This window comes from Pinus tabuliformis, chromosome 4_2, assembly GCF_031772625.1.
Source record: "Pinus tabuliformis cultivar Carrire ecotype Pingquan chromosome 4_2, CPIR1, whole genome shotgun sequence".
Classification (NCBI taxonomy): Eukaryota; Viridiplantae; Streptophyta; class Pinopsida; order Pinales; family Pinaceae; genus Pinus; species Pinus tabuliformis.
Window position 1 is genome coordinate 121,245,327 of NC_142304.1, and position 23,363 is coordinate 121,268,689.

Here is a 23,363-nt window from a genome sequence, read left to right on the forward strand (position 1 = left end):
GGGTGATTAGCCTACTCTAGCAGGAGTTGGTAGGAGGAGGTGGCTTCAGCCGGCCACCATATAGGGTATTGTTTGGAGACGATGCTCTCTCACCGGGATACTGGACACCAGAGCTACTTGAGGATAGGCTCAGTAGTGTTATTCACGTTAGCATGTGAGGAGTTAGGCCGCTTAGGTCTATCTGGGCAGATGAGGAGATATAGCTCACATCGTGGAGTGCTTACCAGTAGAATGGTAATAGAGATGGCAACCTTGATAGGATGCAAGATGATGCCTATGGACTCAGTCTTAGACCTTGATATCCAGGGGTGTATATAGGTATGCAGCGGTGCACAACAGTATGTGGAGGAGCACAGAGGTGCACAGTGGTGTGTAGGGTTGCATTGTGGTGTAGGAGGAGCGGTTCACATCTTAGTGCATTCCCTCATAGAGTGACAGACACATCAATACATGAGGGGTACCAGTTGATCAGGGATGATGCAACAGCGTGTAGTAGGGTTTGACAATGCATAGAGATGTGTGATTGGGTGTAGTTGTATGCCAGGAGACATGAGGATACATGGTCATATGCAGTAGTATGCGAGGTTGCACTGTGGACAAGGGGAGTGCTACTAGCAGGGATTTTCCTTGACGAGGATGTCAGGCATGTCATTGGGGTGGAGATACCTAGGTTGGGAGAGTGGATCTGTCATGGGACGACCTGAGAGCATCCACACGAGTTCTCGATCATACCCATCGGAACCCATGCATCTTTCACTCATTGGCACCACAGATAGTTGAGGGGAGACTGCTTGTGTTCGATCCAAACCCATAGTGTGGATAGCAGGACTTGGGGGATTTTCTTGAGACGACGCTATGAGATCAGTTCCTCGGGGGCACAATATATATTCTACAATGGAGGAGCAGGGTTGATGTGCAAGTTGATAGCCACATGTGGGGAGATGAGGTGATATTTTGGAGGGGTGGCATATCGCTCATCACTGAGCCTACACCTGGGGATCTGGTCATGGGGAATACATGTGCCACTCTTTCCACAGGGCATGCTAGAATCCTACATGAGAAGAGGACACCATGTACGATTGAGGCAACTTTCCAATGGGTGTTTGAGTTGCAAACATTGTATTGGCACATTATCGAGAGGGTGGATGGAAGACTTAGTGGTGATGGTTGGTAGGAGTAGGATGGATCCACATACAATTAGTCGATTGCGAGTATCAGAAACCCATCTATTGGCTGCATTCAGGGGATAGCTATTTGGCACATGTGGTTTCCAACGATCATCAGTACTATGCAGTGGAAGACACAAGGAAGTTTAACATGCATCATATTAGTTCATGATATATGGAGCATATATATTGATTGCATGCGGGGACTAGAAACGAGGCACGAATGGGTTCCAACAACTATTAGAGCTATGTCACAACAGGTCTGGCTATGGGATCCGGGGATTCAGTTGGTTGATAGATTAGCTTGTCTCATGATGAGCAGAGTCATGGCAGAGAGTGATCTAGTTCAGTCTTGGGATGCCACATGGGAGAGTGGATAAATCTTACAACATCCAGTTTTGCGGTTGCTTGGGGACAAGCAACATCCGGGAGGGGAGGACTGTAATGTCCCTTCCTAATTGATTTCCTAAGGTGAGGAGAAACCATTTTTGGCAATTTTGTAATATTTGGCTTAATGCAATTTTGATGGAAGAACTTAGGAGAAAGGGGGTCGATGTGCCTTTTAGTGGATTTTGGGGGCCACTCACCCACCCAAAATATGCACCCCTTGGAGGCAACTCGATTTTCCTAAGTAGGGGATCGAAATATTTGATAGGACCCACGTGGGGCCCAAGGGAGCAAGAATAAATAGAAGGAAGTGAGCATAATTTGAGGCCTTTTTGATGATTTGAGAATTTCAGTGTTGCTTTGGCTATTTAGGTAAGCTACAAGTGATGCTCAACACAGGAGCTTCCCAAGGAGTGAAGCTCATCCCTCTCTTCGATGGACTTCAAGTGCCACCCTAAGAGGTCTTTCTTTCCCATTAGGTACAGAGAGAAGATCACCCAACAGTGGAGTACGTTGCCTTGGCCAGCAAGGACACAGTTTGGGAGCAGCTTGGGATGTAGTGGGAGAGACTGCATGTTTGGTAGAGCAGGGGAGTCAGGGAATTCAATTGGGAACGTTGCTGGAGGTATTCACATTGAGTTGTGACGTAGGAGAGGAGAGATTACAGTAGGAAGGACAGTCAAGTACCCAGGTCGAGCTGTTGGTCAGAGGGCTTGTGTCATCCTCACTCAAGATTGCGCAGTCACTAGTGCGGGTCACATGGAAGGAGGCTGAATAGGAGGATTGGGGCGCTGGGTTGTGGGGAAATTGTTGGGAGTCCGATTTGGGGAGGTTTCATGACTTTGTGGCAGCAAGTTACAGCAGTTACAGTTATAGGTAGTGAGTTACAATATTGGAGGGCCAATCCCCAAGGGGTCGAATTTGGAGGGTCAAAACCAGAGAAAAGCCTTTCTAGGTTTTTCTGGGTTTTTGACAAGGATCACAACCCTAAATTTACAGAATATTCTGGGCAGTTTCCAGGGGCCAAATCAAGGGGACAATTCAGCTAGCAGTGTAGAAATCTGAAAAACTGGGCCAATCCCCAAGGGGTCGAATTTGGCAGTTCAAAACTAGGGAAAACCCTTTCCGGTTTTTTCTGGGTTTTTGGAGTGGAGCACATCCCCAAAGTTGCAGAAATTTCTGGATTGTTTTGAGGGGTTAAATCAGAGCTTGAACTTAGCGAACAATGTAGTTTTGAGGGGGCAGAGTAGTTTTCTGGGAGCAACAAATTCACAGCAGCTAAGCACTTTGTATTGATCACCTGAGGCTTGTAGCTTGCCTTGTGCAAGCCTAGGTTCACCTCATCCAACTTTTATTGTACTCCAGTTTATTTATTAATGAAAAATGAGACGATCTCGGTGTTGATGAGAAATTTTTGTTCATATGTTCCTTACTGAAATAAAATTTTATTGTGAATGTTATTACTTGCCTTTGTTATCATTGCAAATCATCCATTATGAATATTACAGTGGTATCAAAGCATGATCTTGGCCAGCTGTGGGGAGGCTAGCAAGATCATGGAGCAATTGTTGAGGTAGAGCCAACAATTGGTGAGGCAGAACCAACAGATTCTAGAGGGGATGCAACGACTGATACATAACCAACATAGAAGCCAAGTACATACACGCGCATCCAAGTAGTACAACACCCACACATATGGTCAGTCTGACCATCCTACCATGCCTCATTCCTTGGATGAACAGGAGAAGTATAGTTCAAGGGTTGGACCATCATGTAGGGGTGGCCAGTTAGAGGATGAGACTTGAAGGCGATTTTGTTGGTGGAGACTTAGTTTTAGACATCAGGAGACATATGAGGAGGCCGAACATGAGGTTGAGGGCATGCAGATGCACACATCGTGACACAGGAGCCACCCCTGTGGGAGTTTCCTTTGGTAGACCTGATTGACACATTAGTGGAGACAGTTGGGCACAAACCCATAGGACCATCCATTGACGAGGTGCCAATAGGCACAAAGGTACCCAGAGCTGTGACAGAGTTCCTAGATGATAGCTACATCCAACAACATTGAGAGCACCATCAGAAGCATGAGCTAGATGAGGATGTTATGCTTGAGGAGGTACCTGTGGTGGGGCAACACGAGACTTTGGTTGAGGCCATGATGGAGGGGGATGGGAAGTCGTCTTTTGGGTCTACTATCAACGGGGAGCAAATAGATGCGCAGGCAGCTAGCAGAGCTGCAGTACTTACATTTAGTAGCTTTCTTCAGGCTTACGTAGATGGGGCTTGCAATATTGTTAGTTTGTCTCTGCACATTGGAGGTAGAGTGCCTAAGTTAACTAGAGAGATTGTATATTGTTCAAGCCAGTGTGAGGAGGCGACATGAGTTGCGTAGGGACCAACACTCGCAGGATGGATTTGCTGCGTACTCGAGGACTCTTGCATTTGATCCCTCTCATGGGGTTGGGTGGAAAGTGGTATTGAGTTGGTACCTAATAGGGCTAACTAGGTTTTTGGATACATCCATGGTCGGGGGCATAGTTCAACATGCGCCGTGGTTTCCTAGAGGGACTCGAGGGTTGGATCATCGTTGGGATCGAGGTTGGACTCCCCATCACTCCATGGATTGGGTTAGTCATGGTGTTAGTAGGATGGTGGATCTGGTGATTGGATTCACCCCCATTTTCATATTCCCATCAGAGTTGTGGATAGCACCAGTGACAGGTTGGGCTTACAGGGGCATAGGAAAATTTCATGAGTTGTCATGGCATGTTGGTTGTACATGGGATTGTAGGATGATTAGCCTACTCTGGCAGGAGTTGGTAGGAGGAGGTGGCTTCGGCTGGCCACCAGACAGGGTATTGTATGGAGACGGTGCTCTCTCACTGGGATATTGGACACCAGAGCTACTGAGGATAGGCTCAGTAGTGTTATTCATGTTAGCATGCGAGGAGTTAGGCCGCTTAGGTCTATCTGGGCAGATTAGGAGATATAGCTCACATCGTGGAGTTCTTATCAGTAGAATGGTAGTAGAGATGGCGACCCTGACAGGATGCAAGATGATGCCTATGTACTCAATCTTAGACCTTGATATCCAAGGGTGTATATGGGTATGCAGCGGTGTACAACAGTATGCGGAGGAGCATGGTGGTGCACAGTGGTGTGCAGGGCTGCATTGTGGTGTAGGAGGAGCGGTTCACATCTTAGTGCATTCTCTCATAGAGTGACAGACACATCGATACATGAGGGGTACCAATTGATCCGGGATGATGCAACAACATGTAGTAGGGTTCGACAGTGCATAGAGTTGTGTGATTGGGTGAAGTTGTATTCCAGGAGACATGAGAATACATGGTCATATGCAGTAGTGTGCGGGGTTGCACTGTGGACAGGGGGAGTGCTACTAGCAGGGATGTTCCTTGACAACGATATCAAGCATGTCATTGGGGTGGAGATACCCAAGTTGGGAGAGCGGATCGATCATCGGATGCCCCAGGAGTGTCCACACGGGTTCTTAATCATACCCATCGGAACCCATGCGTCTTCCACTCGTTGGCACCACAGGTAGTTGAGGGGAGACCTGTTGTGTTCGATCCAAACCCAAAGTGTGGATAACAGGACTTGGGGGACTTTCTTGAAATGACGATATGAGATTCAGTGCCTCAGGGGCATGATAGATATTCTACAGTGGAGGAGCAGGGTCGATGTGCGAGTTGACAACCACATGTTGGGAGATGAGGTGATCTTTTGCAGGGGTGGCATATCGCTCATCACTGAGCCTACACCTAGGGATCTGGTCATGGGGGATACACATGCCGCTCTTTCCACAAGGCACATTAGGATCCTACATGAGCAGAGGACACCATGTATGATTGAGGCAACTTTCCAATGGGTGTTCGGGCTGCAGACATTGTATTGGCACATTATCGAGAGGGTCGATGGAAGACTTAGTGGTGATGGTTGGCAGGAGCAGGATGAATCCACATACATTGAGTCAATTGCGAGTATCAGAAACCCATCTATTGGCTGCATTCAGGGGATAACTATCTGGCACATGTGGTTTCCAACGATCATCAGTACTATGCAGTGGTAGGCACAAGGAAGTTTAGCATGCATAAGATTAGTTCATGATATATGGAGCATATATATTGATTGCATGGGGGGACTAGAAACGAGGGACGAATGGATTCCAACAACTATTAGAGCTATGTCGCAGCAGGACTGGCTATGGGATCCAAGGATTCAGTTGGTTGATAGATCACTTTGTCTCATGATGAGCGGAGTCATGGCAGAGAGTGATCTAGTTAAGTCGTGGGATGCCACATGGGAGAGTGAACAAATCATGCAGCACCCAGTTTTGCAGTTGCTTGGGGACAAACAACATCCGGGAGGGGAGGACTGTAATGTCCCTTCCTAATTGTTTTCCCAAGGTGAGGAGAAACCAGTTTTGGAAATTTTGTTATTTTTGGCTTAATGCAATTTTGATGGAAGAACTTAGGAGAAAGGGGGTTGATGTGCCTCTTAGTGGATTGTGTGGGCCACTCACCCACCCAAAATACACACCCCTTTGAGGCAGCTCGATTTTCCTAAGTGGGGGATTGAAATATTTGATGGGATCCACGTGGGGCCCAAGGGAGCAAGAATAAATAGAAGGAAGTGAGAAGAATTTGGGGCCTTTTTGATGTTTTGAGAATTTCATTGTTGCTTTGGCTGTTTAGCTAAGCTACAAGTGTTGTTCAGCATATGAGATTCCCAAGGAGTGAAGTTCATCCCTCTCTTCAGTGGACTTCGAGTGCCACCCTAGGAGGGATTTTTTTCCTATTGGAGACAAAGAGAAGATCACCTAGTAGTGGAGTACACTGCCTTGGCCAACAAGGACGCAGTTTGGGAGCCGCTGGGGACGCAGTGGGAGAGACTGCGTGTTTGGTGGAGCAAGGGAGTCAAGGAATTTAGTTGGGGAGGTTGTTGTAGGTATTCACATTGAGTTGCCACGTAGGAGAGGAGAGATTACAACAGGAAGGCCAGTCAAATACCTAGGTCAAGCTGTTGGTCAATAGGCCTGTGTCATCCTCACTCCGAACTGCGCAGTCACTAATGGGGGTCACTTGGAAGGAGGCTTAACAGGAGGATTGGGGAGCTGGGTTGTGGGGAAATTGTTGGGAGTCTGATTTGGGGAGGTTTCCTGACTTTGTGGCAGCAAGTTACAACAGTTCTAGTTATAGGCAGTGAGTTACAATATTGGAGGAGGTCCAATCCCCAAGGGGTCGAATTTGGAGGGTCAAAACCAGAGCAAACCCTTTTTGGGTTTTTGACAAGGATCACAGCCCTAAATTTACAGAATTTTTTGGGCAGTTTTGAGGGGCCAAGTCAGCCAGTAGTGTAGAAAAACTGGGCCAATCCCCAAGGGGTCAATTTGGCAGGTCAAAACCAGGGAAAAACCTTTGGATTTTTCTGGGTTTTTGGAGAGGAGCACATCCTCAAAGTTGCAGAAATTTCTGGGTTGTTTTGAGGGGGTAAATCAGAGCTTGAAGTCAGCCAGTAGTGTAGTTTTGAGGGGACAATGCAGTTTTATGGGAGTAGCAAATTCACAGCAGCTAGGCACTTTGTATTGATCACATGAGGCTTGTAACTTGCCTTGTGCAAGCCCAGGTTCACCTCATCCAACTTTTATTGTACTCCAGTTTATTTATTAATGAAAAATGAGTCGATTTGGGTGTTGATGAGAAATTTCGTTTCATATGTTCCTCACTGAATAAAATTTTATTGTGAATGTTATTACTTGCCTTTGTTATCACTGCAAATCTTCCATTAGGAATATTACACCATCCTTGCAGTAGATGAATCTTTATGCCAGTCCACAACATCCTCAACATCATGTTTCACCTCATAAGGAAGTGATATATTCTCCAACGTTGTTTCAATGCCCTCCAACAAGTTTTTCTCTTTGGTAGGGAGGGCATCCAATAGTTTTCTTCCCTAAGCCTCTTCTATTCAATAAATTTTTCTGTCACTAGTTAAAGAACTCCATTTTGAGCAGGAACAAGTCCAGACAAATATCCCCACTACACATAGCCAAAGGACTATTTCATGTTTCTTTGAAATGGGTGTACTCACCACCTATGATCAAACTTGGGGATAATTTCATCTAACAAAGGATGACATAATGAGAATTGTAAGGTAAAGATGTGGATAATGTATTATATTTGTAACTCGTATTTTAAGAGATGCTTGTAAATCTCACCCAATACTCCATCTACCAATTTTTGTATTCATATATATATATATATATATATATATATATATATAGTGTGTGTGTGTGTGTGTACAATTGCTTATAAGTTATATTTTGTCCTCTTATGCAAGTCTTCATTGCTTTTATTCTTCATGCACATACCATTTAGACTCTTTGTGACAGATTCAGATGTAGAGCTCTGATCTCTGGTCAACCAAAGGTTATTCTATGCTCATAGGATCAATAGAAAGTTGTATATTTTCTGTAAATTATAAAGTTTTGAATTACCAAAATAATAAGGTTTAAACAAACTTATTCCATATCAAAACCTCAAAGCGAATGAAGATCATTCATTAGTGTATTGTGACAGTGCATATTGACCACACTACCAGTTTAAGCACACTTTCCAACCTGGCTATCAAAGGATTTGATCCTTTATCAAACCTTTCTAATATTGCAATATAAAACAATTCTAATTCCTCATGATGTAACACACAACAATTTCAACGATGTTTTATAACTTCACTTTCAACAATGAAAATTCCCTATGTTGATAATTAAATTACCCGTTTGGTTGGTTGGCATGGGATTGGCCATGATCTACATCAAAAACTGTATCCGCCAACCCTCCAGTTCTTCGAACTATTGGAACCTGTAAAGAATAGAATTGCTGCAGGTTAGGAATGTCGATTACAAAAGTAATGTCCATGTCATGATGAATGCAAACAACGGACATATTTATGTCATCTAATGAAGAATGGTTTCTGAGCATTTGACAAAAATTAGTTCAAAGAAACTGTCACTGTGGGTTAGAAAATAAGAATAGCCTTATATAAGAAGAATGGTTATCACAAGGATGATTTTAATTTCCAAAGCTTCGAATCATGAACTATTGTTAACATTTTCAAATTAATAGTAGAAAAGAAATTTCGCCAATAGGCATCATTATAGAAACAAACTCTAACAGAAGTCCAAAATCTTCAAATGGAAATAATCAGAAAATGGTTCACTTTTCCTAAAAATGGGATCTATGCTTATCTGCCATCTAAATGAAATACACTAGAATATCCATGTACATTTGAGAAGAAAAAATTATGTCATGAACTTTGCACAAGGTTTAGCTTAGCCAATCCTTCCGCTATAGTTTGAATCATGAACTATTGTTAACTATTGTTAACATTTTCAAATTAATATTAGAAAAGAAATTTCGCCAATAGGCATCATTATAGAAACAAACTCTAACAAAAGTCCAAAATCTTCAGATGGAAATAATCAGAAAATGGTTCATTTTTCCTAAAAATGGGATCTATGCTTATCTGCCATCAAAATGAAATACACTAGAATATCCATGTACATTTGAAAAGAAAATTTTATGTCATGAACTTTGCACAAGGTTTAGCTTAGCCAATCCTTCCACTATAGTACCCAACCAACATTCAATTTGTTCTTCATCGTTTTAAGATTTAAAGATATTTTAAGAGATCACTCTTGCATTATCCTTTGATGGTGACAATGTAGTTAATACAATTTTATGGTGGGTTTCACTGTTTTAACCAACGTTGCACAAAGCAGAGACAAAACAGGGACGTTTTTTGGAAGTGGGGATGTGGAAGCGTCATTTTCCAAAAATCTAGGAAGTGAAGCGTCTACTATCTATCTATATATATATATATATATATATATATATATATATGTTGCATTTATATTCAAAACAAACATCCCAAATAACAAATTAGTTGTAGAAGACATGAAAACATGCATATTTTACATAAATCAAGATAGATACCATGATTCCATTGTACATCAATGATTAATTATTCGAGCATCAACCATCTATATTCTAGCAATTACAAACATACATCAAATTTTTAAGCATATTATAAAACATAAAACATTTAAGCATATTATAAAACATAAAACATAAAGCATATTATCTAGCAGGTGAGCAACTGTCAACATTAGTCATGTACAAAATTCAAATAATAATGTTTACAAAATAGGCCACTTGCAAAAAAGTTCAAATTCACAACAAGCCTACAAGTCTAATGATTAATCTATGAGAAAAGTAGTAAATTGTGAATATATCTACTAATCTCTCCTCCTTCCACCATGAAGAGTAAGTGGCGGTGGGCCTCCACGTGGTGGCAATGAAGAAGATGGTGCTTGTGGAAGTTGTGGGAGTGGGATTGAAACTAATGAAGACGATTGGTGTTGAACCATGGAACCTGGGAACCAAGGGCCCAGATGGGGGTGGCAACTCAAATCGATCATCATCATCTTGGAATCGCTCAAAAAATTCATACCAAAAAAACCACTAGTTAACAAAAAAATTAAAAATAGGAATTAGAGAAATGATTTATAAGCAAAATTGACACATTTGAATTCAATGGACATACCACTTATTGACTGAATTTTGAAATTCATACCACAATGGACATACCTGGATAAGAGCATCCTCTAATTGCTCTCATCGCGACACTCCATCCTCCAAATTGGGCTCCTCTAGATTCTTGTCCCAAACCTTAAGGTCTTTATTAGTCTTTGCATCATCACAGTAATGGGAGAACAATCACAAGTTGTAATGAACATAAACCAAGCTCTCTGCTCGGTCTAAACTCAACCTGTTCCTTTTAACATTGTGGATGAAAGAATAAGAGCTCCAACATTTCTCTGCAAAAGAGGTGTTTATCGACTGTGATAGCACCCGCAATGCCAAAGTCTGTAGAAGTGGAGTAGCACCTCCATGCATGTTCCACCACTCAAGAGAAGAAAAACTCTCTCGATCTCTAATTGCATGCATGCTCCCTGTTGCATCAACTTCCCATAGCAGTACACCCCCTTTTCTTTGCAAAAGGGATAGCGCTTGATTGACGTGTCCGTGCCATTCGACAGTCATTGTCGACTTGATCATATTATGTTGTAAATCTAGTCTGCATGTGTGAATTGTAAATAATCTTAGCAGAGCTAAGTCATGTATGTAAATTGCCTATGTGGACCTAATTTTCTAGTGATAATCTACATTCCGGAAGGTAATTTGTCTCACCGATCCATGATCGGCAGAGTTTTCCTTCAGCCTAACCCCAAAGCCGGAATAAATTTTGTCATTAGAATCTTAGGGGAATCCTAGTGCGTTGATATGCTAGATTATAGTTGTGTCGCAGAACTGGGTGGTCTATGAGGGTCTATGTCAAATGGGTTTTCCCCTTGAGATGTAAAATTGTAAAAGTCATGATGTAAAGTGTTTTGAGGGTTAGAAAATGTTTTAATCCCCTCATAAGTCCTAAGTCCTAGGTCCTAGGTGATTTTTCCAAAGGCTAAGTTCGAGGATCCATTTAAAAATAAAAATTAAAAATTGAAAAAATAAAAAACAATAAAAAAATAAAAGATATAAATAATTAAAAAAATAAAAAAATTTAAAAAATAAAAAAATTTTAAATTTTAAAATATAAAAAATTAAAAATAATAAAATAAAATAATAAATAATAAAATAATAATAGGTCAAATTTTTGAGTAAATAAATGCAAAATTTCAGTTTTTTAATGCATTTGAAAATTCGACGGATGAGATTAAAAGATATTTTGATCCTCATCGACAGTTGAGATCATTTTGACATGGATCACTCGAACTAGCCGTTCAGAATTTTTCCTTTAAATAGGGTGCTAGGGGTCATTTGAGATCATTCGATCTGTGAGTCTTGTGCTGAAGAAAGCTCTCTTGTAAACTTTTATGGTGCAAATAAAGAAAGACTTTGGGGTTGAAATCTCGCTGGTGTTACTCTCCTGAAGTGTTGTGAGCTGTTTTATTTTCTGCATAATTTTATTTTCAGCCATTAGTAATAGCTTGATGTAGTGTATTGTTGAGCACAGGTATCTTGTTCACTCACTAGGGTTTGAATGGTGATAAAATTTCTGAAATAATGGCAGGTATCTCCATTGCATCTGGAATTTAATACTGTTTTTTCCCTCTTTATTGATGGTTGAAGTAAGCTGTGCAAGAAACCCTTATTGAAGAAATCAGTGGGCATTTGGGGAAGTTCTCAGCTGAACCAGCCAACTCCCGCAAAGCATTTTCTTGCAGAGCCCAGCCAGTTTCGATTCTGGGTCTGACATTTAAAGTTTATTTTTTTTTGAATTGCATGAGAGATTTCCAAAGTATCTCATAGTAGATCTGATATTCTGAAAATATTATTTGAGGGTTACTGACAAATCTGGCTGTTGCAGAGTCACAAAGCTGTAAATATTGTAACTGATTTGTAGGGTTTTAGTTTTTATACATATATTCTCTGGTTGTCTATCTTTCCATTACAGGTTGCAGGGTTTTCTGAAGATTTCCAAGGGTTTGAGCAGCTCCTTGCTATTTCTCAGGATTTCTTTGTGTTACAGGGGCATTTTGAATTCTTTTTTGAGGCAAATCTGTGCAGTTACATCACTCAACGTTTCCCCTGCATCTGCGTGTTGTATTCTCCTTGCTGCCATTCCACTACATGTACGCAGCCCTTTAAGCCATCATTCTCCACGCGGATTGCTGCAACACTGCCCACGCAGCTCCAGCTCTCACGTATTTTTATTGACCTACATAAAGCGTGGCTCCATGCATTGATTTGTCCTGCGCAGTCACTCCATGCTGGCCATCCCACATACACTGCAACCTGTCTCACGTGGTTTCATTCCATAGATCTGGCCTTTTCCATGCGTTTCCCCTCTCTGCGTACTCATTCCCTTCACCACCTCCGTCCCCATGCAGCATCACCTTTGCTTTTGTTGGGCATTGGATAATCCAACACTCCCCATGTGTTTCGTGACATGGACTAACCGCCTCTCAAGGATCCGTTAACTCTGGCGATGCGTCCGTTTACTAACACCTGCGGGTTTTGGTGTAACGGCAATCGTGATCCCAACAAGTGGTATCAGAGCCAAAGGTCTCGAGTTCGAATCACACCCGGCTCGCGCTGGGGGGGAGATTGTTGGGCATTGGATAATCCAGCACTCCCCATGTGTTTCGTGACATGGACTAACCGCCTCTCGAGGATCTGTAAACTCTGGCGATGCGTCCATTTACTAACACCTGCGGGATTTGGTGTAACGACAATCGTGATCCCAACAGCGTTTACGCATTCATCCTCGTCCCTTCACGTTGCCCTCTCCATCTGCGCGTTGCATCATTGCTGCGTGTAATTCTGAGCTGGCATCTTCATCTTGCAGCCCATCCCACGCTGCTACCATTAAACCTTTCTTTCTACATGCATTTGCAAGCAATCCACGTGCTCCTACGCTATCTGCAGCTCTCTCACTGAACCACGCAGCTGTTTACCTATGCGTCCAGCTTCAAAGCGCTGCGTTCGAGCCCTCTTCGCGTCACTGTTCACATCTACACGTTACCTTTCCTGTCGTCGAGTTCTCTTTTCTCCTCATCGAGCTCTTTCACAAGATGACAAGCAACCAAACATTTATGATTTTCATTCCTATTAATCACCACGTATGTGCTTGGTTGGTTAGGGTTAGCATTCATTTTTTGATTTCGATTTTTCTTACATCCTTAACGTTTGTAGTTGGGGTTCATCGTATGCAGTCGTTTCCAGTTTCGACTTTAGGTTCTATGCTTGAAGCGTTTCAGTTTCATTTTCATTTTTTTTGGGTGCATACATTTCTATATAGTGTAGTTTTAGTTTAGAATTATCATCTTTTATATTTATTTGCTTTAACCTTTGTTTTATTTGGATCTTGAATTTACAATTTTATAATCATATAGAACCAAAAACCAAAGAAAAAAATAAAAAAAATAAAAATAAAAAAATTCCAAAAAGCATAAAAAGTAATTTTTAGACTTTTTATTTTGTTCTATAGTTTTGATTTTTTTAGATTTAAGTTTCATCTATTTAAACTTCAGCTTTTGCTTAGCCCAATTTTTTTTTATTTGAAAATATAAAAATACAAAAAATTTGGAAATATTTTGCCGGATTCAGTCTTGGCTCAAGGATTTGTCATGTTTGTGAAATATCTTTTCTACGGAGACTAAAATTTTGATGTGGGATTAATATTTATCATTTCTTTATGTGGTTAAACATGCTTAAATGTTCACTTGAATATTAGCTACATGAATGTGATCTCTGGTTAGCATTTTATGTGATTGTTTAAAGCATTTAATCTTTCGAAATTTTAGTTGCTGGAGTATTGTTATGCCATTGAGCGCTTATTGATTATCTCACGTTTGGTAAAAGTTAATCTTTGTTTGAGTTATTTGATGGTAAACGATTGTTAATGAGTTCATCTTTCTGCAGCGTTTGATAGATAATCATTCAGTCATTAACTCTATAAGGCACTGGTCTATTAACTTAATAAAATCAATTAAGTGCTTGTTCCCCCTCGTGTCTCCCAACCCAACTGGTCCTTAGTTGGGCATCCATTTTCCCATAGGGTCTACCCCCCTTAGCCGCGGGAGACAGGCTTAAACGGAGAGATCGAGGATCAGGGTGACAGTCCCCGGTCTGAGCGTTGTCATGACAATCTGTGCGACAACATTTTTTGGCGCCGTTGCAGGGGACAAAGTTTTTTTTGTCCTTGGTCCTTTCATTTCGAGCTTTTCCGTGTTTCACTTCCTGTCCGAGTGGCGACTCCACCTCATATATTATCTACAAGAGTATATACTAGAAGACATCCAAGCATTCTGTGTAATCCTGCTCCTGATCCTGAAAGGGCCCTCAGGGTACGATTACACAAACTCTCTTCTTGTACACTTCTTGTTAACCTCGGACAAGAAGCCCTCTCTGATATCCATTTGCTTTTTACTAGTCTAGTTGGGACCGTACATCATTCAAGATATAGCTGGACCAAACTCATTCCACTTGAGCAAATTGGGTGGCAAACCACTTGATCTACCTGCGAATGGCCAAATGCTCAAGCTGTTCTTCAAAGATGATATCTGATGCCATAGGGCATCCTTTGTACTGTATTTCTAACCCTACTCCATGTTATTTCAGCATTTTATTTCTGTTTTAGGATTATATTTACTTTCCTTGTTAATAAATGAAGAGCTTATACCTTTCATGTGATTAAATGTTATATGATGATTTTTGGATGGACGCTACTTATTTCTGTTGTGTGTTGCATGGATGCAGATTCTGGATTCTCACATTCCTGCAGTGCAGCAACATGTCCCCATGTAGAGCCAGATGTTGACCACTACATGTCAACTTCCCATAGCAGTACACCCCCTTTTCTTCGCAAAAGGGATAGCGCTTGATTGACGTGTCTGTGCCATTCGACAGTCATCGTCGACTTGATCATATTATGTTGTAAACCCAGTCTGCATGTGTGAATTGTAAATAATCTTAGCAGAGCTGAGTCATGTATGTAAATTGCCTAGGTGGACCTAATTTTCTAGTGATAATCTACGTTCCGGAAGGTTTTTTGTCTCACCGATCCATGATCGACAGAGTTTTCCTTCAGCCTAACCCCAAAGCCAGAATAAATTTTGTCAATAGAATCTTAGGGGAATCCTAGTGCGTTGATCTGCTAGATTATAATTGTATCGCATAACTGGGTGGTCTATGAAGGTCTATGTCAAATGGGGTTTTCCCCTTGAGATGTAAAATTGTAAAAGTCATAATGTAAAGTGTCTTAAGGGTTAGAAAATGTTTTAATCCCCTCATAAGTCCTAAGTCCTAGGTCCTAGGTGATTTTTCCAAAGGCTAAGTTCGAGGATCCATTTAAAAATAAAAATTGAAAATTGAAAAAATAAAAAACAATAAAAAAATAAAAGATATAAATAATTAAAAAAATTAAAGAAATTAAAGAAATTTAAAATTAAAAAATTAAAAAATATAAAAATATAAAAAATAAAAAGTAAAATAAAAAGTAAAAAAATAATAATAAAATAATAATAGGTCAAATTTTTGAGTAAATAAATGCAGAATTTCAAATTTTTAATGCATTTAAAAATTCGACGGATGAGATTAAAAGATATTTTGATCCTCATCGACGGTCGAGATCATTTTGATATGGATCACTCAAACTAGTCGTAGGGAAATTTTCCTTTAAATAGGGTGCTAGGGGTCATTTGAGATCATTCGATCTGTGAGTCTTGTGCTGAAGAAAGCTCTCTTGTAAACTTTTATGGTGCAAATAAAGAAAGACTTTGGGGTTGAAATCTTGCTGGTGTTACTCTCCTAAAGTGCTGTGAGCTGTTTTATTTTTTGCATAATTTTATTTTCAGCCATTAGTAATAGCTTGATGTAGAGTATTGTTGAGCACAGGTATCTTGTTCACTTACTGGGGTTTGAATGGTGATAAAATTTTTGAAATAATGGCAGGTATCTCCATTGCATCTGGAATTTAATACTGTTTTCCCTCTTTATTGATGGTTGAAGTAAGCTGTGCAAAAAACCCTTATTGAAGAAATCAGTGGGCATTTGGGGAAGTTCTCGGCTGAACCAGCCAACTCCCGCAAAGCATTTTCTTGCAGAGCCCAGCCAGTTTCGATTTTGGGTTTGACATTAAAAGTTTTTTTATTTATTTTGAATTGCATGAGAGATTTCTGAAGTATCTCATAGTAGATCTAATATTTTGAAAATATTATTTGAGGGTTACTGACAAATCTAGCTGTTGCAGAGTCACAAAGCTATAAATATTGTAACTGATTTGTAGGGTTTTAGCTTTTATACATATATTCCCTGGCTGTCTATCTTTCCATTACAGGTTGCAGGGTTTTCTGAAGATTTCCGAGGGTTTGACCAGCTCCTTGCTATTTCTCAAGATTTCTTTGTGTTACAGGGGCATTTTGAATTCTTTTCTGAGGCAAATCTGTGCAGTTACATCACTCAACGCTTCCCCTGCATCTGCGTGCTGTATTCTCCTTGCTGCCATTCCACTGCATGTACGCAGCCCTTTAAGCCATCATTCTCCACGCGGATTGCTGCAACACTACCCATGCAGCTCCAAATCTCATGTATTTTTATTAACCTGCATAAAGCGTGGCTCCATGCATTGATTTGTCCTGCGCAGTCACTCCATGCTGGCCATCCCACATACACTGCAGCCTGTCTCACACGGTTTCATTCCATAGCTCTGGCCTTTTCCACTCGTTTCCCCTCTCTGCGTACTCATTCCCTTCACCACCTTTGTCCTCACGCAGCATCACCTTTGCTTGTACGCATTCATCCTCGTCCCTTCATGCTGCCCTCTCCATCTGCACGTTGCATCATTGCTGCGTGTAATTTTGAGCCAGAATCTTCATCTTGCAGCCCATCCCACGCTGCTGCCATTAAACCTTTCTTTCTACATGCATTTGCAAGCAATCCACGTGCTCCTACGCTATCTGCGGCTCTCTCACTGAACCACGCAGCTGTTTACTTGTGCATCCAGCTTCAAAGCGCTGCGTTCGAGCCCTCTTCGCGTCACTACTCACATCTATGCATTACCTTTCCTGCCGTCGAGTTCTCTTTTCTCCTCATCGAGCTCTTGCACAAGACAACAAGTAGCTAGACATTTACGATTTTCATTCCTATTAATCACCACGTATGTGCTTGGTTGGTTAGGGTTAGCGTTCATTTTTTGATTTCTATTTTTCTTACATGCTTAACGTTTGTGGCTGGGGTTCATCGTATGCAGTCGTTTTCAGTTCTGACTTTAGGTTCTACGCTTGAAGCATTTCAGTTTCATTTTCATTTTTTTTGGGTGCGTACATTTCTATATAGTGTAGTTTTAGTTTAGAATTATCATCTTTTATATTTATTTGCTTTAACCTTTGGTTTATTTGGATCTTGAATTTACAATTTTATAATCATATAGAACCAAAAACCAAAGAAAAAAAAAATTCCAAAAAGCATAAAAAGTAATTTTTAAACTTTTTATTTTGTTCTATAGTTTTGATTTTTTTAGATTTAAGTTTCATCTATTTAAACTTTATCTTTTGCTTAGCCCAGTTTTGTTTTATTTGAAAATATAAAAATACAAAAAATTTGGAAATATTTTGCCAGATTCAGTCTTGACTCAAGGATTTGTCATGTTTGCGAAATATCTTTTCTGTGGAGACTAAAATTTTGATGTGGGATTAATATTTATCATTTCTTTATGTGGTTAAACATGCTTAAATGTTCATTTGAAGATTAGCTACATGAATGTGATCTCTGGTTAGCATTTTACGTGATTGTTTAAAGCATTTAATCTTTTGAAATTTTAATTGCTGGAGTATTGTTAAGCCATTGAGCGTTTATTGATTATCTCACATTTGGTAAAAGTTAATCTTTGTTTGAGTTATTTGATGGTAAACGATTGTTAATGAGTTCATCTTTCTGCAGCATTTGATAGATAATCATTCAGTCATTAACTCTATAAGACATTGGTCTATTAACTTAATAAAATCAATTAAGTGCTTATTCCTCTTCGTGTCTCCCAACCCAACTGGTCCTCAGTTGGGCATCCATTTTCCCATAGGGTCTACCCCCCTTAGCTGCGGGAGACAGGCTTAAACGGAGAGATCGGGGATCAGGGTGACAGCCCCCGGTCTAAGCGTTGTCGTGACAATCTGTGCGACAACACTCCCAAATGGACTAGTGTTAAGTGTATAGTTGCTCAACTGTTTCCGTACCATGGCAGCCACCTCCTCATCAAGGACTAATTTACCCAATGCAATCATATATTTTTCTAGAACCTCTAAATCTAGGTGTGGTTTTCTCCTACTCCCCCCCACTGGTGCTGGTGTTGAAAGCCATGATGGATGATAGCATTTAGGTGTCAAAACATATGCTAATGCATGAAAAGGAACATTTAGCATTTCCCATTGGTTTTTGCAAATTTAAGCAACTGCAACTTGGAGTAAGTGCCATAGAAGTAGTTTACCCTTGTATGCCCTGTGATAAATTTAATGAGTTGCTTCCCTTTCGTATAAAGCTCATTAATCCACCCACATTCTTTATGCTTCACAATATCATGCATCAAAAGGTTCAATGTGTGCACCAAGTGTTGGAATTTCTAAGTCTAACCCATTAGAAATTCTTCCTGTACTATCTGGTTTAATTCACCTACTTGTTTAATTACTTAACAAGTTATTTACCATGTAAATACTGAAAATAAACACAAGTATAGTATCAACATCTATAGATCATCAACTGAAAGAAAACAAGCACACAAGTGACACCGTTATTTTTGGACCAACATCCCTGGAAAAACCCAATGCGGGAAAACCGGTGCAACCATTCAGATGGTTATATTATTATGCATTTTATATGAGTACAACTGGGTGCCTAAACCAGCCCACCCGACAGAGAAAAATTCACGGCAATAATACCTCTATATCCGGAAACAGGTATTCAGAAAACCTGTCCCATGAAACCCTCTCTGGCACAACTGAAGCACAACGCTAGCCCTTCTAGCCACTGCGTCAGCCTCCTGTTGATCTGCGTTAGCCCCAGGACCCTCTGCGTTAGCCTTCTGAGGCACTGCGCAGCCTCTGGAAGCCTCTACGTCACTCCCTCTGCCCTCTGCGTGGATGACATAGTCTCTCTGGGCTCTGCGTAACTTGGACTGACTATTGCTCTGGCTCTCTCCGCTTCTGTGCTGGTCTCCCAGTATTGTCCCTGCCTCTCTGCCTCGTACTCACTGCCCCTCACTGCTAACCATTGATTCAACTTTGCTTAGCAACCCTGCTCTAACAAAATGAATGATTGATCACTCTGGTGTGTTCTCCAACTGACCCCCAAGCCTCCTCTTATACTTTTCTCATTGGTCCATCAACAACTGAGATTAAATCTCTAATCAATGGTTAAGATTAGATTTGGCTTGATCCATGACTTTTGGAACCTTCTAACCTAGTTTTATATTAATACCCATTAATATTTTATTTTTCCTAAGTTTAGACTTAGGAACTCCATTAAAAATATTAATTATTTTAATATCTCCCAAACTGGTTAGAATTTTCCCAAACCACTTCCGGGTCTTGGAGATCTCATGTGCTTTAGCCTCTCCACCAATTTTCAAGGCTAGAGCACATCCGATGCTACCCCAAATCAACACCAAGCACCCAAACCAAAAAATGTGTGGATGAGTATGCTCAATAACTTTTTCTACTGCCTTACAATTTGATGCATTAACTGTGATCACTTGAACCACATTATTCGGACCAACATCTCTAATTGATTCCAATAGGAGATCTGCAATGTTTTGGGAAGTTGCACTAATGGAGGAGGAGTCATGACATGTAATAAATATTGCACCACTAGCAGAAACACCAAGAAAAATTGTCAAATGTTGGTTTCTAATATTTGTCCACCCATCTGATACAATGGATACCCCACAATCCACCCACTCATTTGTAAAACGTGTCAAATCTCTTTGAACCTTTGCTTTTTCTCTTTCTAATAACACAGTTCTAGCTTTCTCATAGTTGGGGGACTTGTATCCTTTCAGGGCTTCATTGATGGCCTTTACCATTTCATGCCAATAGGGAGAGTGAAACACATTGAATGGTACATCGCAAGCACAAAGAAATCAGACTATCTTTCCATCCACATCATCCCTCCCAGCAACATTCAGGAAATCCCCTATTGTTCTTTTACCTCCAGAGCTTGCAGAAGTACCATGAGGAGATGAGATACCAAATCTAGAGGTTGCACTTGATTCAAAATGAGTTTTTTGTTTCTTGATTTTTTGTTGTGCAACCTCCTCTATTTGGATGTATTTTCTTCTTTATTCAGCTGAAATGTTTGGGCAAATTTGTATCCCCACAACACCCTTTTTTTCATCATTGTCCATCACCCCACAAAGATGGCTCCTCACATGGGTATATGAACCGCTAAATAGTTTTCCTCCATGACAACCATGAGGGCACAAAAATTTGTAGCTTTCACCACCTTTTCCCCCTTCAAGTTTGGTCATATAGTTCCACAAGGGTGTCAATGCAACCTTCCCCTCTAGTGTTTCAATGTTCCCTTCAAGTTCATCCCCTTCATCTTCAAACCCTTTCTCCTCATCATACATTGGGTCACTCATAGACCATTATCCTCTTGTTCTTCTTCCCTTCTATCCCTACTTCCTCTTGCCATCATTAAAACCAAAATTGGAATGATACATAGAAACCAAAAGAACACCATCTTGGAATATGAATATAGGTGGTGTACAACCTGTAATTAAATGAGCAAGAAGCAATAATGGGAAAGAGTAGGAGAGGGAGGAGAAAAATACAAAAAACAATGAGAAAAAAATGAGGGAGTTTAGGGTTTGCACTTACCTCTTTAGCTCTTGTAGATGGAAGCCTATTTTTACTCCTCCAAGCTCCTTCTCCTTCTTCATTTCAAGCTCTCCTCTCTTTCTCATCCCTTCTCCTCTCTTCTCCAATCTCTCTTTTCCTCTCTTCTCCAAGTTCACAAAAAATACAAGTGAGCAAATGAGAGGTGAAAAGGCCTTTTAATCCCTTCATTCCTTACCCTAACCCAACTTGGACCCACCCCCAACCACTAGAAAAAAAAAAAAAAAAAAAAAAAAAAAAATCTTATTTGTGTGGCCGTGCGGCAGAACTGACTGGCTTCCCACGGAACCGATCGTGATCCGTACAGATCTGGCCTCGAAACGTCGTGTTTCGTACAAACGATCCGTCGGCCGAAATGCGTTTCAGAAATTCCGAAACGCTGATATGTCAGATGGTACCCACAGGAAAAGAACTGTCTTTTCTGGCTCGATCTGCGTTTCGGAATTTTCGAAATGCGTTTCGGCCGACGGATCACCCACAGATCCGTATAGATCGTGTTTTGGGGTTTTGATCCGAAGGGGCATTTCATGCAACACTGGTTTTAACATGCATCAATAACGCACATTAAGGGTTGCATAAGTCACTTCTGTTTCTAAGGTCATAAACCTTTAAGATATTAGGCAGTCTTCATACATTAGTGTCTTGTTAGTATGGTACATGTTATCCACCATCAGTGGGTAACCCCATAGGAGAAATTTTCTCCTATATTTGTCTTCAGCCGACAGCCAACAACCCGTTGCCAATCACCTGATAGCTTTGATGTGCTACTTTTCTCCGCCACCTGAGCCAGCCGTTGTGTACCCTCACTCATCTATCATGATCGTATGTTTGAAGGTGGGCCATCCAATCCCAAAGGTATGAATTTTCATTATGTAATTGGGTGTTTATGCTTGTTTTTCTTGGGCACATTTGGGCATGGATTATTTGGTGACTTGGAAGAAGGAAGGGTTTTGACAATACTCTTGTATCCTTACCTCAATTGGGCGGTTAATCCCAAATCCTAGTCCCACGGGATCTCCTTTATTGGTTATTAGCTTTAGGAGTGGCACTACATGGTAAATCCTGATTTTGGTTGTGTGGTTCCGCTTCCTAATACCATATATCTCACTTCCCTCCGCCCATTACAAGCCCATTTCACATTTTCCCTATCTAGGTCCACATTTGTCGATTGGGTCCACAAGGTTTTAGCCTCCCCTTCCCCTTGTCCACACCTTGGGTTTGTTAGTTTCTATAGCATCAAATTTGTTCTAGCCACAAAATTTGATTGAGAGGCTAGAATATATGAGATATCCAAAACCCAAAAATCATTTATGGAAATTTCACCTAAAGATGACCTAATTAGATTATTAACCAATTTTTAAAATATTTCCTAAGTTTAAACTTAGGGAATATGGTTAATTAATCAGAATTAATTAAGTCAAGATGCGAATCATCTAGAAACTCACACGATTGACTCCGATATGATCCTAGCCATTAATTAAGTTTTAATCTTGGTTGTTGGTGCTCCAACATAGGATTATAAGAAGTCATCGATGGGCACTTGGAGAAGACACACCAATAGTTCAATTTCCTTGGTAGATTGATTTCCAAAGTGCAGCAATAGTTGTTGGAGAGAGAAAGATCGAAGCAGAGACAGTGGGGTAGAGACAGTGATCCAGAGGAAGTTTTCCAGATCCAGAGAAGCAACAGCAAGGGGCCGAGTTATTCCCAGTGAGGCAACGTAGAGGACTATGTAGTTGCTTCAAAGAAACAATTCGATTTAGCTGGAGAGAAATTCATTTTCAGTTCTAGAGGGTGGGCACAGTGTCCAGAGTGCTAGAGAAGTGATTTCCTTAGCAAAGAGGCAAAATGACTTCATCAGAGGCAATTCAAAGGCTAGAAGTCATTGGGTCTGTGCAGAGCAGCGCAGAGGCTAATGCAGAGGGTCCAGGAGGACGAGTTTCTTAAGGGAAGTTGTGCTGGGATTGCTTGTGGAAGAATGGTAATTCCTTCAAATAATTTTGCCCAGAGTTTCTTTCTGTTTGGATTGCCAGTTGGGAATCCATAGATTGTACTCAGAATTTCTATAATAATAAAAACCCTCACTGTCGCATCGGTTTTTCCACATTGGATTTTTCCGGGGACAATTGTCCAAAAATAATGGTGTCATTTTTATTGTGTGTGTGTGTGCTAGTACTTTATCAGTTTCTAGTGCTATTATTTCCACAGTATTTTATTTGTGAAGGTTGCAGTGTGATTTATTTGATATTTGTCGTAGCAGATAAATTGTTAAAATAATTAATAATTAGGAAAATAATTTCCAGTTGCTGTGATAGATGAATTTTTCACATGGTATCAAA

At 40.6% G+C, this 23,363-nt stretch overlaps 1 protein-coding gene across 3 annotated transcripts in view; it reads right to left on the reverse strand.

Moving 5' to 3' along the window:
- The window catches only part of LOC149168547 (uncharacterized), a 560,609-nt gene that overhangs the window by 79,681 nt on the left and 457,565 nt on the right, over positions 1-23,363 (reverse strand). For all 3 annotated transcript variants that reach the window (XM_089428302.1, XM_089428301.1, XM_089428303.1), the window contains one exon: positions 8,352-8,437. In XM_089428302.1, the coding sequence (XP_089284428.1) occupies positions 8,352-8,437 (86 nt within the window). The remainder of the gene's footprint in view (positions 1-8,351; positions 8,438-23,363) is intronic.